General features: G+C 36.4%; 1 protein-coding gene across 2 annotated transcripts in view; it reads left to right on the top strand.

Annotated features, from left to right (window-relative positions):
- DENND1B (DENN domain containing 1B) overlaps positions 1-19,365 on the top strand; it is a gene marked incomplete at both ends in the record, with an annotated part of 149,910 nt that overhangs the window by 117,718 nt on the left and 12,827 nt on the right. For both annotated transcript variants that reach the window (XM_084266475.1, XM_084266474.1), the window contains 6 exons: positions 1,748-1,849; positions 7,915-8,005; positions 11,834-11,874; positions 12,688-12,756; positions 15,235-15,291; positions 16,101-16,211. In XM_084266475.1, coding sequence (XP_084122601.1) covers positions 1,748-1,849; positions 7,915-8,005; positions 11,834-11,874; positions 12,688-12,756; positions 15,235-15,291; positions 16,101-16,211 — 471 coding nt within the window. The remainder of the gene's footprint in view (positions 1-1,747; positions 1,850-7,914; positions 8,006-11,833; positions 11,875-12,687; positions 12,757-15,234; positions 15,292-16,100; positions 16,212-19,365) is intronic.

Raw genomic sequence — 19,365 nt, 5'->3', positions numbered from 1 at the left:
TTAGCAAAATGTAAAGGCTCTAGCTCTTTCCAGGAGATTTCTTTTCTAAAATCAGATGTTCCATAAAGAGGTAAGGATGGAAAAGGTAAAACCAAATTAAACATGAGCATAAGTGCTTTACTGAGTAGGATTGGACCTCTAAAAGGAGAGACTTAAAAAGGGAAGCTTTTGGTAGTATAAGAATAGGACTGTAAAATGGTATCACAGTGTTTTTACAGCAACATTTCCTTGGGTCATACTGGAACCATTTATGTGTAAGGTGCAAAGAGCAGTTGAAAATGGTTTAGAGCGACTCCACCAAACTTACCTAGGTCACAAGCAGAAAACACTCTGTGGCATTCTGGAAGCACATAACTGCACAGTCAGCCAGAATGGTAGGAAATGCGTGAAGTAGCATGTGCAGTTGAAGTTAAACAGGGTTAGGAGCAGAAAGCTGCGGCATGAATAAATTTGTCTTTAAAGTGACTAGCAGTTGGAGTTATTGGCAAGATCAATATAGCAGCTGTTTTTGATCTTTTTTTCTTTTGAATGGCTGAGGTGTCTTTTATTCTGTTGTGGGACTGCACTGTATGTGTAGCTTTTGGGTAGTAAAATATTCTGTGGTGGATTTAGGTGTGGCATTGTGTTGGATTTCTAATTTTCTGTCTTGGAGGGCTTTGGGATTTGTTTCTAACCTGGTAATTATTTTCATTCTGTAAACTTGGGAGGGGGGGCTTTTGGCTTAATGATGAAATCAGTTCATGTACACTGATCCATACACAAGCTTTGTAATGTACCTATGATTTATCCAGTTCAGTCAAACAGCTTCAAGTATTTATCACAAAGATTTCACAGGAACAACAGAAGTGGAGAGGATGCTCATGAGAAATGTCCAGTGGTCTGTGCACACTGAAGACAGGAAATTTTTCATGAAAGTGGAAGTCAGTTTGGTTGTTTATTAAAAGAACCCTCTTTTTAGCTTCCTTTATTTGATGAGTACTGTTTTCAGACATAATTTTTTTTCAATGAATACTTCACTTTGAATGAATGCTCATTTCTCTTCTTTAATCATCAAAGTGGTTTTGGGCAGGGTTTCTGGTAACTGTAGGCTGTGTGCTTTTCCCATGTTGGGGAAATACATCTTATTGCATCAAACGTTAATCTCATCTCTTCAGACTCCATAAGAGGATTGCAAAAAGTTTGCAGCTTTTATTTTCTGTAAAAATGGAAGAAATGTTAAATCAGCAGAATAGTTTTTCAATCTTCTCCTGTTTTGGTAGAATAAATATTAATATAATTTGGTGCAAGTACATGTTTTTGGACCTTTGGGTTGCAAGTATTGCTGGTTTATCATGCCAGGGAGTCAGAGTAATCCTGAACAATAATGCACGTTGAATTATTTGAAGGAGCAAACCTGCTCTTTCTCAAAATTTGAACCACTTCCTTGACATTTTTAATGAAGACTGCTATAAAGGTAACATGAACCAACCATAAACCACTTACTTGTTCCGTGCAATGTGGATTTTGTTGACTAACTTCATAAAGCAGAGGTTCAATTGCAACATGAGAGCTATTTAAATATTGTATGAAGATTTTGGGCTTATTTGTTGTCATCTCTGTTTAATTGGATACGTGTGTATTGAGATTTCTTGAAAGGGAATAATCTGTAATATATTGACTCTTGCGAACTGAATTTGTAATGGAGAATTTTAAATAAATCAGTGTACTTGTGTACTCTAGTTAACATCTAACTTTTTCTGTTTTTTAGGGAGAGCCTATAACCTTCTGTGAGAATAGTTTTGTGAAGCATCGTTCCAGTACTACTAAGCAGTTTCTGGAAACTGCCATTAATCTTCAACTGTTTAAACAGGTATGAGAGGGTAAATGACCAATGTTTAATGATCTTTTTCTTTTAAATATATTTAAATATTTCTTTTCTTTCTGTCAGTTTATGAAACTCTGGGATAAAATATATGTATGAGTAATCTGTGTACAGTCATTCTAGTTTTGTTGTATTTTTAAATCTTTGCTTGTAGTTAAAAGGGGGGGTGGTGGGGAAACTCAATGCAGGAATAACCCCAGGGTGCAGAGCCAGTGCAGCATCTCTTCAGAGCCAGTTAGCAACTCCTCTAAACAAGAAAAGTTGTGGATCTCCCAGCTTGACTGTTGACCTTCATTTTCAGCTCTTTTCGTTCATGACCAGAACCTAAACAACATGGTGCTTACTTAAATGAAATGCCATTGAAGTCCAGTTTAAAACTGGTTTCATACTGTAATTCAGTTTTCATTGTGAGGCTTGATGTAAGCACACAGAGAATGTTACAAACCCAAGCCGTAGGGGTGGCCTGAAGAACATTCTAGCTGCTCTGTTAATTCAGATTTTGAACTCAGAGAGAACAAATCGCTGAATGTCTGGCAGAGCTCGGTGGTAGTTTTATTACAGTCTTTGAAAGGAATTTTTTTTCTTTGATTTTATTCTGTAACTCCTTCCCTCCCCCCCCCCCCCTTTTCATCACATGAACCGATGGCATTGAAAGGGTTTTAAGAAACATATTACTAGATTTTTGCAAAAATCAAGGAAAATCTGAATGAAAGGAGGAGACTCATAAAAGTATATGTTTGCCTGAAAATATTCAGGATGATTGAGGCATGGGAGTTCATGTTTAAATAATCTGGAGGACTTTGAAGATATACTACCATGATAGATAAGTGAAATTCATTATAGGTAGAATCTTCTAATTTTCAAAAAACATTTGGTGTTAGTCAGAGACTAGTGTCTAAAGTAAAGATTTATGCAAGGATGATAGTTTGTTGACATCCCATGAAAACATGTTTCTCCTAACTGTATAAAAGTTAAGGAAATACTGATCCTAGATGGGTTTCCTTTATCTTTGATGCATTTTATTTTATAGAAGAATAAAATGTAAATAAAAATGTAAAATAATAAGAAATCTGAAACCTTTTGAAGTATCCAGCACAATTGATTGAAATAGAAAGAAGTAACAGAGTAAACTCTGTTGTTTACATTTTGCTTACCTCAGGGTGATAAGCCAGCTTGAAGCTTTCTTCATAGGAAGCTGCCTACAAGCAGTGTTTCTAAACTGTTGTCACAGTCATCCTACTAAAGCATGATAAAGATCTTCAGCTGTAAGGAAAAGGTTTTACTCCACTGAAGTGAATGGGCTTGTCAGTGTGGCTCTGTACTTACCCTTTACGTTTTAATATGTGTTCAATTAAACAGAATCACTTTACAGTTTGTTTATAGCTTGTTTTAATTTTATTTCAACTAAAGGGAATAATATATTTTAGAGGATTAGGAAATTGTAACAATTTTGATGATGTGTTTGGTTTAATAGTAGTAGTGGTAGCAGTTTTTTTCATTCCCCTCATTTCTGTTGTGAAGGTTACTCCTACTTTTTCAGCTAATCCTCAGCCCCAGCTGCATCTTCTCCAGTTTTTCCCACTGACAAATGAGCTGTTTTCAAAGTTGTTTGTGTTCAAAAAGACTGAACTGTTCTGGACAATCTTTTAAGCAGAAAATGGTTGTTAGAAGGAGCATTAATCCCAGACCAAACAGAAAATAGGTACTTTAAAGGCACACCTTTTTGCCATAAATGACAAGTAAGCCTTATTTGTGCCATGTTATAAAATCCTTCCTCTGTCCTTTTTGTAGGTTTTTAATCTTCTCTACCTTTCTCCATTAAAACATGTTAATTCCTGTAATTTGACCACTCTTTTAGAAATTGTAGTATATTTTCACCAAAGCACCCAGAAATCACTGTTGGAATAAACTGCAGAATTAATTCTTTGTGTTACTCCCACTCAGAGTATTGATGGCTTCAGCACCATTGGTTTTACCTTTGTATTGCTTTTTGATGTGTTTTCTATTAATTTCCTACATGTATTAACACATTTGGTCTTTTGTACCAAAATAATTAACCTCAAAATAAGATCAGTCCCAGCACTTGTGTTCAAATACCATGACTGGTGACACTTCCAGCCTGACACTTTTCATTACAAGCTGTTATCTCCTTTTTGGGCCAGTCCACACCCAGTCTAAAGTTGAGGCGTTCACTTCAGGTACTCCGCTTATATTTCATCTAATCTAGTCTTCTGAGGCACATGCAAGAGGCTTTTCTGTGGCACAGATACATTGCATTTCCCTAATCTAGGAAATTGTCAAAGAATCTGTGAGAAGCAGTGTTCTCTTCTGTTGCATCTTGCCATTTATTCATTTACCATTTTCCCCCTCAAAGTCTGTTTGTAAGCCTCATCAGAGCACTTACCATAACCCTTGCTTTTTGAGTAATGGTACTGCTGTTCATCAGCTCCACTGTGTTTCCTTTACCTTGATAGACTAAAAAATTTTGTCCTTCCAAATATATGTGATGTATATGGCTTCATTAGAATCATGTAACCGAGGTTAGTCTACAAATTTTGACTCAAGTTTTATTCCTTAGGCATTATAATGTCCATTTCTGTATCTCATTTTCATTAGCACTTGTGTTTTTCTTCCCTAATTCAACATCATAGTCTTTACTGAAAATTGAGACAGGGTATTTTTGGTGAGGACCATGCTTAGATTATCTTTTATCCTCAAACCATTCTCTTGGCTTTAGAAATTATGCAGATGTCTCTTAAATTAGATTGATGATTGCTCATTTTTGGAAATTGAAAGGAATTTTTATATTCTGAAGCAGAAAACACCAAACTGTATATGAAAAATATACATTTTCCAGGAATTCAGAAAGCACCAAACTGTATATGAAGAATATACATTTTCCAGGAATTCATAGAAATAATTTATGATAAGTGCATGTATTGCAACTATAGGGATGTGTGGATTTTTATTTGCTCCAATTTGCTGGCCTGATTTAATTTTAAAACCCCTGGATATAATTATTCTTAAATTACTAGGAAATGTGATCTTATAAATATATTTTTCTTAAAAAGAAAATATCTATTATTTCTCTATTAAATATTCTTATTTCCCGATTGAATATTCTGTATATGTCCAGTTTTTCTTCAGGTTAGATATTTGTTCTCTGAGCCTGTATACTTACATTACTTTTCTCACTGGTTTATTTTTTTTCACATCTTTAATAGTTGTATTATTATGTATGCTATGTTTTTGTTAGCTTTTTCTGAGCCTTAGAAAGGCTCCTCTTTAATTAGGGCAACATGGAAGGAAGATCTTTATTTCAAGCTGCTAACATAAGCATCTACTAGTCGCGTCTTACGTGTCAGATAGTTCTGTGGAATGTCCAGGAAAAATATGAATTCATTCTTAGTCTAGCATGAGGCTTCATGATAGTTTTATCATTAAATAATGTAGTTGTATAAGGAATGTGATCAGCAACATTTATCAGGATTTGTTCCTAAAGTGTTGGAAAGTGCGAACTAGAAAAATAAATAAAAAATGCAGGTTTAGGGTGAAGACTCAGAAGTCTCTTTAAAATTACTAGTAATTTCAAATTTCATTTACAAATTTTATGAGTTGAGCTCTCTTGCAAGCTATTGGCCTGTTATTGTGTGGAAATTACATTTATTATGTTTTGTTTGCTTCTACCAGCTTTTTTTTTTTAACATTGGGTGAATTTATTTGGAATTTTTACTCTTCCCAAAATAAATAATTGAGTTTAGCTCACATCATCCCTCATCCCTCATTCTTTATCACCATGCAACAAGATCTTCCAAAGAGAAAATGATCTATAATTGGGCTTTAGAACTCAGAATTATTTGAGGATTATGGTTGTTCTCTCTTTAATCACCTTAAAATCCAAAGGTAGCACTGGAATGATGAGTTTTCATTGAAAGCTGTAGTCAACCAAGGGCTCTCTGGATCTCGAAGTAAATGCATTTCTTGAATTAGGCCCAGATGTTTCTAGAGAGCATGGGTTTGAAAAATGGAAGGAGAATGTCTGTGGGATTGCATGTGCTCTTCTTTCCATGTAGTGATTTAAGTGCTACCATGAACACTACATTGCTCAAAAACAGGGACTATCACTACTGACACCGCTTCCATGAAATAGTGGCCCCAATACCTCCTTGCTCGCAGTTCTATTTACTTTAAATACTCAGTTGGAGTGAAAGAGATAATGTCTTGCAGTTTGAAGGCTGGAGATGGGACAGAAGGGTGGTGGGGATGGTGTTGTAGGTTTTTTTTTTTTTTTTGCTTGTGATGGGTTTTTTGGGCTGTGGGGCTTAGGGGTGTTGTTTTGTTTTCCCACAGCAGTAGCTAAAGATGCTCTTATTTCTTTTTTTTTACTGTGCAATAATTCAGTGGTCTGACTATGAACCAACCTATTTGGGAAAAAAGTCAACTTGGAGTAAAATGAAAAAATAAGAAGGAATTTAGACAAGAAAGAGAAAGAAATGGGTATCTTGGTGCTTACCTGGAATTTTTGTACTCTGAGTAATTTGTTTCATGTCACTAGTCTGTTCACTGAGAAGCTTCAGATTGTCACTGACAATGTTTGGATAATCTGTGGTAAAATATGATACATCCAAATAATTACTTTTTGGTTAGTTCCTATGTACTGCTTAGTACTGGTAAATAGCTCATCATTCTTGTTGGAAGATGAACTGTGTATAATTGGAGAACTGCTTCCTCACTCTGTCTCTCAGAGGAGAGACAGCCTTTTCAAAACAGAAAGGGAGGGGTTGCTTCATGAAAGCATCTTAAACCTTTCAGAATGCGCTCACTGTACTACTTTGAAGCCTGTTAATTCTTGAAAATAATGTATTAATTCCTTCTGAAAGGTTTAATCATTATCTTACTTTGACTTTTTCTGATGTATTCAGATAATTTCTGTCTTTCTGTGTATACTTACATGCAAATCTGCATCCACATCTGCAAATCTGCTGTAAGCTCTGCGTAAGGACGGCAATTGCAGAATGCATCTGTCGGTGCAACTAAGGGTTAGTGGTTAGAAAAGGGCAAACAGAGGAGCTGGCACTTAAACTACCATGGTGTCAACCTTGAGCTGTGCTCAGTCCGGTGGAAAGGGTTTTAGGGGTGATCTGCCTTGGCACCATACCTCGTGCCTTGCTTGGGTTTGGGACCTCACATGTAACATTCCCATGAATGAAATTTTATTTGATCCGATTTGCACACCTGCAATGAAATCCAACCTGCTGCTTGGCTGAAATCAAGCCACAGCCTTTCTCTGGTGTTTCTGGTGGGTGGTTTTGCTGCCATGTCTCCTCCACATGCTGTCCCTACAGGGTTATTTTTTCAATGTACAACACATACACATTTGATGGACCTCAAGTAGATGTGGTAGCCCATGGCTTCTTTGCACTGGGTGTGGTGGAGTGGTCCCAGTTGCTCTGAAGGTACATTCTGTGCACAGCATTTCTACTTTGGAGACATTGATGTATAGATATGCAGAAAGGGATACCATAGGAAGGCTTGTTTATGTTCTTTTGTTGATGATACAAAGTAAAGTTATAGTTAAAAACAAAACATCCATGAGTTTCTTGGTGATTTTTATTTGTTTACAATGACAAATCCAAAATTACTATTTGTAAGGAAATAGTACATTTTCAGGCCACTAGAAAAGCAAAGAAACCTTGAAAGCCATTTAAAATATTTCTGAATTGATGTATTGACTATAAAATTATCATTGTACCATTGTATTATAATTGTATAATAAAATAACTGTCTCATATAAAATTTTATATTTGACTATAAAATTTTACAAATCTGTACATTTTGCATAATAGAATTTATTCAATATATAAAATACTCCGATGTTTCTGCTACACAGTTGCAACTGCTCTTGCAAAATCCATCTAAAAGCAAAATGTTATCTGTAAGTTGTATTTTGTCTTGGACATCCATATGCCATTACAATGTACACTCTGAAAGCTGTAACGCTGTAGAGCAAGAGAAGAGCCAACAAAATGTGACTTTTTTTTTTTCTCCCCCAGTTTATTGATGGTCGGCTATTAAAATTAAATGCAGGAAGAGGATTCTCTGATGCTTTTGAAGAAGAAATCACAGCAGGAGGCTTTTGTGGAGGTACAGAATTAATTTGAGGGTACTCACTGATGATGCTTTTTTAGGAGCTGTTCAACATGATGATGTTCTCTGGATATCCTGTAAATTTTAGAAGTCATGAATTTTATTATGAATCTTATCTTCATTGTATCCATTCATTCCTGGAAAGTTCTTAGCCTTAAACAAATCACTGCTGGGACACATGCTATCTAGTTATTCCAGTGTATCAAATGAAAATAAGTTGTTTTAATACAGTAAAATAATACTTAGATGTCAATATCTGATTAAATATCACTATATTATTTACATTTTAACTGCATGTTTCTATACTGTATTTTAAAAATAATTTTGAAATTTGTGCTGATGAACTGATACATAGCAATGTTTATGGAAAACATAACTAACTTTTTCAGATCTAATTATTTCTGCAGTGCAGAAGTCAGAATGATTTCCTCAATATCTAGAGAAATTTGCTTTCTCTAGCAAATGTGTTACTCAAAAAAAAAAGGGGGGGGGGATTTAACATTTGTATATCATCTCAGAAGGAACATTAAACTCACCTTCATATATCAAAATATTGTTCCTTCTGTTGCTTCCCTCAGTTATGTTCACTGACAATTTTTTTAACGTGTTTTACCTGAACTAGCTCTACAGAGTTTACCCAATGTGTGTGCTGAATATTACAGGATAATTGATTGATTCCCTGTTAGACACTTTAAACAGCTATATTGCTGTCTGAGGTATCACATTTGCTATCAAAATGTGTGTGCCCCACAGCACAGGAACTGTTTTATGGTCTTTAAAGTAGTGTAGAAGCTTTCTCAGTAAATTGAAGTTGACAATTTGAACAAGTCCTCTGAGTTGAGTATGGCAGCTTTAGATGTCCCTCCTTTGCAAGACAGTCCTCCGTCAGGCGTGTTTACAGAGGAAAGGGTTTGGCCCCCACGGGGAAATCGAGTCATGCAGACCCATCTTCAGCCTCTGTAAAATACCTTTATTATGCTCAGAGTACATAAATCCTTTTGTTCGAGATTTTCACTGCCTTCTCCTGCCCTTTCTGTCTTGTGCTATTATCTAGCGCTTTTTTTCTTTCTTTATTAAAGTGTGGTTAGTTATACAGAGATTTACGTCTTTTCTACCTTTTTAGGCTAACTTATGCTGCTCTGTAAACAGATTTTAGGCACTGAGCATCCATTATTCAGATAGGTGGTGTCAGTATTCAGAGTTCATTTGCTGATTGCAGTGAGGGGGTCAGGAGGCTGCAATAAAACTGCACCAGAAGTTAGATAAAGCTTGTTTCTGTGCTGCATGCTGGCAGCCTGTGAACCACATCTCACCTGGCTCTGCTCGGGAGAGACCGCTCACCTCCGCTAGCACTCCTGGTTTGATTGCACTGAGTGCTTTTCAAGTCAGACAAGCTGTATATTGCCAGGTTGTGGACAAATTGCTTAGGGCACATATTCAGTATTTACATAACTGCTGTCTCATTATCGTTATGAAGTGCAGAGCTAACAATATGTATGCAATTGAAGGTGACATTTTGTGACGCTAATGGGGTAGAACTATGATCTCTTTGCAGAGTTAACTCCCATCAACTTTATCAGGGAGCCCAAGGTTTTAAAAAGCCAGGTGAAACCCAGCCTACAGAGAAGTCACAGGGAGTTAGTGTGAGCGTACAGGTTATTGCAAGGACAGGTGAATATATACTGAGCTATAGAGAATATAATTTGAAAATTACTGAATCAAATGGGAAGTGTTCCTTTCCATAATCTGTTTTTTAATTTACAATTTTCCACATATGCAAGCATAACTCAGCCAGCACAGAGAAATAAACTGGAAATTGGAGAATACAACTTAAGACCTCATGATTTTTTTCTAGCAAATTGGTTCAAAATTTATTTTCCTTTGTCTATATGTGAAAAGAAATTTGTCAGCCATCTTCATTGTAGTTTTCACTTTATACTTAAAATTTTATTTTCTGTAACATGTATTATTCTGAGGGAGTATTACTTCTCAAGAGCTTTATCTAACTTTCCATACAGGAACATATCCATATTAGTTGAATATATCCATTAAAGTAGTTTGGAAGCACACAAATTTTACTACAGCAGTCTTTTTATTTTTTTTGGGGGGGGGGTGTAATATCAGTGGTTGGTAATATAAGGAAAAAAAAAAGAAGTGAAAACCTTTTAAACCTCTCTTCTAATAATAATTTATTATAAGGAGTCGGTATTTTGTTGCTAAATTTTCAGGAGGCTCAAGTCTAGCTGTAGGTACACAGTGTTAACTCAGCCTTTTCTGTAGATGAATATTACTCTGTTTTCTTTATTGCCTTCCTTGAAGTCTCTCTGCACAAATAGGAGACAGTTATTGGTGATCTCATTTACAGTCTCTGTTAATTGCATAAGTCATAGGCTGTGACAGAAAAAGCTCATGTGGAAAGAGTCGCTGTTAAGGACACCGCAAGCAAGATGATATACTTGGATAGTGTTGATAAGAATTAGAAGCTATGAAATGCCACATAAGAGACAGGACTTGTCTTAATGCAATTTCAGTGAGCCACGTTAGCAGCACTTACTCAGTACGTGTTATTTGCTCAAGGAGTCACATTAAAGAAATAAGAAACAAGTCTTTTCTTGGTTGTTTGCTTTTTGAGGCTCTTGCTGGAGATAGGATCATAGTGACCATAAGGTATCTCCTTTGTCAGGGGGCAATGCTTTCACTTGTGCCATCATTCCTGAGAGACTGGCTGTCTCAAAATTGCTTGTAAAGAATTTATTGGAATGGGTGAAAGTGCCTGATACCAGTATGAACAGCTCAGTTTTTTCACCTCACTGAGCAGCTTGGGAACACCTTTTACAGATCCGGTTATTTCTCAGCCGTGTTCTAGAGGTTATTTTTTGTTTTTCCACTAGCCAGTGGGATAAGACCACCCAGGCCCTAGTTCACTGATTATTGCAAAGCTTAAGAAGTTTTGAGAACTCCTGTTAAAAGTCGGTAACATCAAGGATGTATCAGTATGGTCCTTTCAAAATGGATAAAATCTCTGAAACTGCACTGTTCTTGTCAACATACATGTCTTGTCTGGGGTCAGTAACAGCTCCCAGTACCAGACTATTCAAGTGACTGATGTACTCTAAAACTTTCTCAGGGATCAGGGAGCCAATCTTTGGTGTTTAGCTGAAGCAACTTTAGGAAATGGTATTTGTTTCTTCACCAAGTGAAGAATTTACCCCTGTCCTTCATGGCCAGCTCAGGGGCGCAATGGTCCTAGGTAGTCCTACAGAAGCCAGTACCTCTTACTTGCCTTTATGAGGTTTTCCTTTGTGAAAGAGAGCAGATACAGTTAATAATTTAATAGGATTTTTCCTGTGCAGGTGTATATAGTTGTGCCATAATACTTAGACTTTTCTCTTGTTCTTTTTCCTTGGGACAGCACCATCTGCACTCCGTGTATTTTTGTGCTTGAACGTTTGCCCAGTGGGATCATCATGCTTGAATGCAGCTCATTAGATAGTATTCTGTCTTTTGGGTTGGTCTTCTCGGAAATTTTTAGCAGAATTTTTACTTTATCCTCACTTTAATTTCTCTTCCTACTTCAGTTGGGATTAAAAATACTGCGTGGTGAGAAGAGATGCTTTTACAAAGAAAACAGGAAATAAGAGATACCTAGGTTTTCTTCTTAGTCTACACATCTTCCTATCTTTACATGCCTTATCTCTCTGGGAAGAAAGAAATTAATGAATAGTCCTCTAAGGGAATGTTTTATGCAGATTGTGAAGAGGGTTGAAACATTTAAAATATTGAATTGTATGTTTGATTGTGTTACATTTTGCATTTCTGTTTCAGGAAATTCGAGATCTTATCAGCAGTGGATGCATACAGTGAAGGTATAAACTTGGTTAAGTAATTACACTGACCATTCCAGTCTTTAAATCTTTGTCCTTTTCCTTATATAATGGCAAAAGTTTGTTCATTTGAAAGGAAAATGTAAGTCCATTCTGTAATAAATAACATGTTTATGGTGTATGCTGTAATTTTGTGGGGTTTTTTTCTTAAAGATTTTAAAAAAGCCAAGTCCCATACACTGAACAAATGCCAAAACAAATGCACAGGGTTTTCCTGTTTGTATTGTCAGGGATTTCACTGCTTTACATTCCGTAACCGTGAATTAGGTGTGACAGTACAATTTGATATGAAGTTTATCACTTCGAATAAGTAGCCATTTCGTTAATGTGGATCTGTGCAGTTTTGCTGGCAGAAGGCCCTTGTTATAACCTTGTTATTCTGCAGGATTAGTGAAATGTTATTTTAGATTAAGAGAATTCTTGAGTGATTAAATGAGAGAGTTCTTTCTGTCAGGTCGAAGTATTTTGAAGATGCATAATAAATATGATAGGAACAGATGAAAAATAGCCGCAATTTCTGAATTGATTTTGAAATGGCAACAATGAATGAAGAATGGAAATACATCATTCTCTTAGAATGCATTGATAAACGTGTCAGCTGTGATAATGACGTACTGTAACCCTTGTGTAGCTGCCGACAGCAGGCTGGGGAGGAAACACAGCTGTGGTGGTTCTAGCCGGTTTTGAGGGGAGATTGTTATTTCTTTACAGCACGCTGTTTATTTTTCCTTGCTGTTGTCTTAAGGTTTGACTTGTGTTAAAATGTTACTAAAACACATTTGTTGTATATTTCAGAAAGGCGGTGCACTGATCAACACAGCGATGACCAAAGCCACTCCGGCTGTGAAAACAGCATACAAATTTGTAAGATCATCTCTTTCAAATAAATAATACATCAGAATACCACAACTTCCTACAACCTCACATTCTTCCTGAATATTTAAAAACCTAAGCATTTTAGAAATGTATTGCAGAAAAACACTTCAGCCTGTAGAATGTTTTTAGCTTCATTTGATTTCTCATGCGGCACTAGGACTTAGAGTTGGTTCAGTCTTCCAGATAGTGGGTATGCAACAGCAGGCATTTTCAAGGCATCAGTGTGATGTTTTTGTTTCAATTGCAATGCACACTGAAAGCTTATATGAATATCCACTTAGATATTTGATGCACAGCTGTACACTCTTCCTAACCTGGTGACAACATGGTTAAAATATGGGCTCAGAAAAGAGAAATTCTAATTTACTCTAAGGTCCCGTAACCCAACACAGGCATTGCAAAGTTAACCTGAGAATAGAGGTTTGTGTTACATATACATGTAATACAAATGTAGTGTTATAGTATATGGTGTTAGCGTGATGCAGAGATCTTCTCTGCTCAGAACAGCTCCAGCTTGTGCTAGACAAATGGAGTCCTGGCGTCCACAGATGCGATTTCACTTTGGCACCAAGCGCTGCACTATTGAAAAGGTGTGGTAAAGCATCAGTAATGTGTGCAGCAAGTCTTTCCTCTCATCTGCTCTGTTCAAAGATGATACTAGAATACTCACATTTAACTGTATTTAATGGTTGTACTTTTGAGCTTAAAAGATCTTGTTGTAAAAGTCTGCCTGAGCAATAAAACATGCAAAATATTACGGTGTCGTGCAGTAGGAAAAAACAGCAGTAGTGTAAAATGAGGTGGGAAGTATTTTAAAGTGGCATTTTTAATATAAGGAAAAAGACTTGTGGCTTCCTTTTCCTTTCCTAAATGTTTCACTAGTTGTATGCATAATAAGTAGTCCTGAATAAATCAGTTCATCAGTCTAAGATAGCGTATTTTAAGTAAAGTTTTCAAACAGAATTTTTAATTTTACATCAGTTGAAAAACACAGCAGTCATGGAGAGAAACAGGTAAATAAATTAAATATACTTTATTTTCATGGACTCATTTATAATTTAAAAAATAGCCCATTAACAGGTTATCTGCAAATTATTCTTCTTCAGTTTGCAGTAGCTTAGTCATGTGGTTACATGATCTTCTCCCAGCCTTCAATTTTTATAATTGTGTCCTTGATAATAAAGGCTCTTCAAAGTGAACTCCTGTTCAGGGTACACTGGTAAATTTTGGGAGGATCTCTGTGTCTAAGGTATTCATATTTGCACCCCATTTAATTTCTTATGCTGCTGACCTTTATGGAGCCTGCTACTAGAGAAATGAAAGATGCATTTCTTAATAGCTGATGGGTAGCTCTGAGTAACCTGCTTGGTACCATCCCTCGGAGTTAGAACAAAGCACTCCAAAATTCAGCCAAATGCTGTGAGCATGATCTGGAAAGTTGAAAGTGGCTCTCAGGTTAGCATCTGCTACATGGCACCCCATTGTGCTGTTATTGAGCTTATGGATGTATGATTTAAGGATCCAAAAGACTCTCTGACCTTTTGATTCAAGAAAGTAATTTTCTTTTTCTGAATTTCCATGTATAGAAAAACATGGAAAGATAGGTGGGTTCCACATATTATGCCCTTAAATATGTTTTTAAAGTCATATTTGTCCCATTTTCAAGACAGCCTTGAAAACTTTTGTAGTTTTTTTCCTCTATTCACATAAGTAAACTACCCTTTCTCCTGTTAGGGTTTTTGTCTCCCCTTCTTCCCCCCGGACACCCCCACCCCTCCCCCCGCCCCCCGCTTTTTTTCTGCTCCCCCACCTTCTCTGTTGTACTTTTTTTTTTTTTTAAAGATTGTTGAGGTTTTAGTGCAAGTACATGTTATTCTCTATTGATAATTCATTTCTTTATTGAAGAACATTCTTGGCTCTGTTTTCTATGCAACAGTGATCTTTGGCTGCCTATTTTAATACATACAGAATTCTCCCCTAAATAGCAGCACTCTGCTGTTCAGCAACACTGGGCAAAATCTCCATCTGCATATGAAATCCCTTCGTTTCTCTTAAGATTGATGTTGCTCTGCAAGTTGCCAGACTGGAACACTCTAGCAGTCATCTTGAAAATCTTAACGTTTTTCCAACATGCCTTATTGCTGAAATACCTTTTAAAATCTAAAGGACCATTTCAAAGAAAGGAGTGATATGGCCATTTTTAGCCTGTTGTAGTAATATTGGAGAATTTTTGAGTATGGGTGTTTTCACAGTATTGGCATTCATGTACATAAAAGAAACCTTTAAATATACAGGCAAAGCACGAATACATAAATGCACGTATGTAGCTTGTGATAAGGGTTATTGTCCTTCTTTGTCACCAGGTGTTTAAAAAAAAAAGGGTAAAATAAGTATAGTGTCACAAATCATGTTCCATGACTACAGCCAGTGTCTCGTAGAGCTACTTAAGTCCTTTTATTTTTCTAGGCAAAGAATCATGCAAGGCAAGGGATTAAAGAAGTGAAGAGTAAGTTAAAACCCAAGGTATGTAGTACACTTTCTACTTTCTTACCTTGCCTCGTGTATCAGTTTGAAGCTTATACTTTACAAATCACATGAGATTTGTGTTTTTAATGACTTTTGAAATATGCTTAGCCCTTTGTTCAACAATACATTTTTCATAACGAGCCCTCTGGCAACTATCTGTCATTCTATGCATCCACTGAATAATCTCTTTATTGTTTGCATATTTTATCATAGAACAACAGCGGTCTTCAAAGATACATTAACAGGATGTATGTTTTCATAAAGTTGATTGCTTTGATATCACAATTGAAGCCTTTGCTTCAAGCTGAGAATTTGAGATGGGAGAGTCTTGCAGTGCAGTGTGTTTCAGAAGGCGCAGTTGTCTCATTTGGCTTCACAGGATTTGTGGACAATAGCAATGTTTAACAAGGAAGGAAGAGTTTCATTTTGCAAAAGCAGAAATATTGGAAAATATGTTTTAGCTGTTTTGCAGCTGCTTTTCCCATTGAAATATTTTTTTTTCCCACTTAAGATTTTTCAGTCAGGATAAGGAACCGGTTTTTAGGTTTATATTTTATGCTATTTAAAAACCCCACCAACTTTCTAAAACATTTCCCAGCCGTTTGAACAAGTCGTCTTTGAAATGACAATGTTGATAGTTCAGCTTCCTGAAAAGCGAAATTTGATTTTCTTACTACAGATGGTATTTTCATGACAGTAATAGATTGTGGCAAGATAATTTTGAATGCATTCTGCATGCATAATATGGAGGGTGCGTTTGCAGATAATGATTATAAATAAAGGAATTTAAATCTGTTTTGTTGTAGGAGAGTGAGGAAGAGTATGGAACTTGCGGTGCTGAGGCAGGACACGCTGCTCCCGTCCGCACATTGCGTTATGAGAAAAGAGCAAACTCAGAAAAACGAAGACTGGCACAGGTAAGGCACCTAAAACTTCTGATCTTCACACACATAATGAGGAGAATTTTTTGCTGCTTACAGAAATGCATCAGTGAGTCTGTTGAAGATTATTTTACTGTCTGTGTTTGGATAGTGTGATTAAAAAGCCATGTCTGTAGAAATACTGCTATACTGCTTGAATGGAGGAAAAAGGTTATTTGTGTTTCATCCCTGTTGAGAGTAGAGAAAGCCAGAAGATTTCGAAGCATGGATCTGATATTTGATTCTTAAATAAGGTTTCTGATAAAGGCTCCTGACAGCAAATACCTTCTGGTCTGTGTGCAGGTCTGTGTTAAGCCATCCTTTTTAGTTTCTTAAGTGGTGCACGTTAATTTTGCATTTCTGATAAATTGTGTTGGCAGTCGTACGACTTTTAACCTGGTGCAGATAGTTATGATTTATTATTTTTTTAATAAGTCAGCTAGTGAATACGGTGCCAATCCCTTGTCCTTTTGTTCTCTAATCCTTTCTAGTCTTGATTTGAAGTAACAGGTGTAGTGTCTCAACTTTGGCAAGTGTTTTAGTTTCTTTGGATTCATTTTGACAGTTTTATTTCAAAGATATCAAAATAGTTTTTGTAACACATTTTTCTGGGAATAAATACCTGCATATGTACAAATTTTAATGTGTGGGTATGTGTTTTTACACTCTATTGTTATTGCATGTTTTTAATATGTATAATGAATGTTTATATATGGATTTTTAGTGCATGCATCTACCTCGGGTAAGAAGTATGTATAGAAATTCAGTCCAGCTGATCCAACAACGTTTGATTTTTTTTTTTTTTTTTTTACTTTAGATACTGCAGACAAAATATGAATTGTCTGTTTAATCCATTTAGTTTTGAATAGTTTTTTTAATCCATAATAAATACAAAGTTTGTGGCATTTAACATAGAACTGATTGTACACTAGTATTAAGTTGTTATTTTTAGTGGGGCCATAAATAATACAAAGACTTTCTCCTTTTAATTATTTAGGCGGGTTTTACTCTGGACATCCCTTTGTGATCCCTTAAAGCCAGTGATAAAGTGCTAAACTCTGTGCCCTCAGTATATTTTTATACACAGGCAACTGGGGTGCCTGCATTCTTTCAGGAATGTGTGTACAGGAGCATTTTTCACTGAGTAACAGAAGATACGCAACTCTAAACGTACAAATATAGAGATCTGATTTTATTAACATGAAAGGTTTTTAAAATATTTGTTTCTAATTCACAACTGTTATTTTAATATATAGCAACTTCCCCCCACCCCCCAAATAATTTGATAATGTGAATCACAAAAAAAAGCCTTTAATGCGTTACAAGCCATCGTTCACAGATTAAATGTAGCCGAGTCTGCAGTTGTACATGTCGGTGTAAATACAGGACACAAATGAACCCTTACAGTCTGTGAATTTTTATAGGCTGCTTTTATTAAAGAAATCTGCAGTAATTTACTGATACGGCGCTGCCTCTGCTAGGTGCAGGAGTCTAGGGATATAAATGAATATAATTTATCTTGGCGCAATTAAACATTCCCTTTGAAGGCCAGTGTTGGGACAGAAAAAGTGCAACTTTTGTATTTATTAGTGTTTGTACTGCTGCATACTGCTAAATCCTGTAATATCACTGTTGCTGTTTCTACCCATCATCTTGTAGTTCTGAAAGCAAAACAGAAGCATTGCCTATCAGTCCATAGTTGTGCTTGCACACACACATATACATGTGCACCTCTATGTATGTATGCATACCTAGGTATACATAGCTGGGTTTGTTTACTAGTGAAGCTTGTAACCAACAGCCCCCCCCTTTTTGCCCTGATGCAAGCAGAAGGTCCTGTGTCTTCTCACCGGCTCTTGTCCCAAATGTCACCCAAGCCCAGTGGGTGCAGGGAGCAAGTGGTGATTGTTGCCCAAGTGCTCTGGTCTCGTGCCGTTTCCTTCACCTCTCATTCATGCTGTGCCCACTTTTCCTTCCTCCCCAAAAGCAAACCAACCAAAATATTTCTAAGAAATAAGTCTACTGTTTCTCCTCTGTTTTTATTTTTGCTCTCGGTAAGTATTCAAATAAGATAACATTAATGCAAGTTCTTTATGAATCTCTTCCCACCCAGATTTCTGAAATGGTGCTGAGGAGTGTCTGCAGCTGTATAAGGATAGTGCCAACCTGCAGGTCCTGCTCTTTGGGCTGTATATTTCAAGGAAGGACCAGATACTAAGTTGCAGTGTCAGTGTATTTGAATATCCCCCCAAACCTTAACAAACAACAAACAGAGAGAGCTTGCTTTTAATGGTCATCTTGCTTCCAAACAGAAGCACCCCTGCACCCTATCACGCTCTCTTCCATACTGATACATTTTAAAACTTGTAAATATAAGGAATTTGGTGTTCTATTTTATGTCATGTTAGGTGTATCAAGCTTTTCATTCTCCACTTCTTGGGGGCAGCTAAACATAGATATTAGTAACTAATAGTTATCTGAGATGCTGCGACATGTAATTTACTTTGAAGGGTTATGTATAATATGAGGTTTCCTTCACTGTAAAAGACCATTTTAATAATTGGTTCATAATAGGATTTGGGGGTCTAGGAGGACGTTGCCTTTACAATAGGAAGTGAATCTGCTTTTACCCCAACAAATAGTAGTTTGTATGTGGGTCTGCTAATTAGTACGGTTATTTCCTGTTTCGTTGATGAGTCTTTAATAAATGTCAAGGGTACAGCCATGAAGATCTCCCAATTAGGCTTTGCGTTTGTAAAACCCAGCCCCTTTGCTTTTGTGTGAAGATGACAGTTCCAACTGCAGCCTCAGCCTAACAGGGCTCAAGGGAAAGGATACTTCTCTGGTTTTATTGAAAACAAGGCCAGTTTGGCCCAGGGAGAATACCAGCACTGGTCACAGTGCAGAGCTTTTTTTAACAATGAATATTTACTAAGCTTTATCACTGCTGTCACAGCGGTTTTATTATATTTTTTTGCCAGATCGTCAGTAGGCTTAAAAAAAAAAAAATAAAAAGAAAACAGTAAATCAAAACAAATTATAGCATGTAAAATAGCTGTCAAAACCTAATTGGAGGATAAATAATTAAATGTGTTATTGCAAACTGTAGTGATCGGCTTGCCCTCCTATCATTTGCATTTTGAGTCTTGCT

The sequence above is a fragment of the Gallinula chloropus genome, assembly GCF_964237585.1.
Source record: "Gallinula chloropus genome assembly, chromosome: 6".
Taxonomy (NCBI): Eukaryota; Metazoa; Chordata; class Aves; order Gruiformes; family Rallidae; genus Gallinula; species Gallinula chloropus.
The sequence above is the reverse complement of the archived record's forward strand: the minus strand, read 5'-3'. Positions and strand labels throughout refer to the sequence as shown.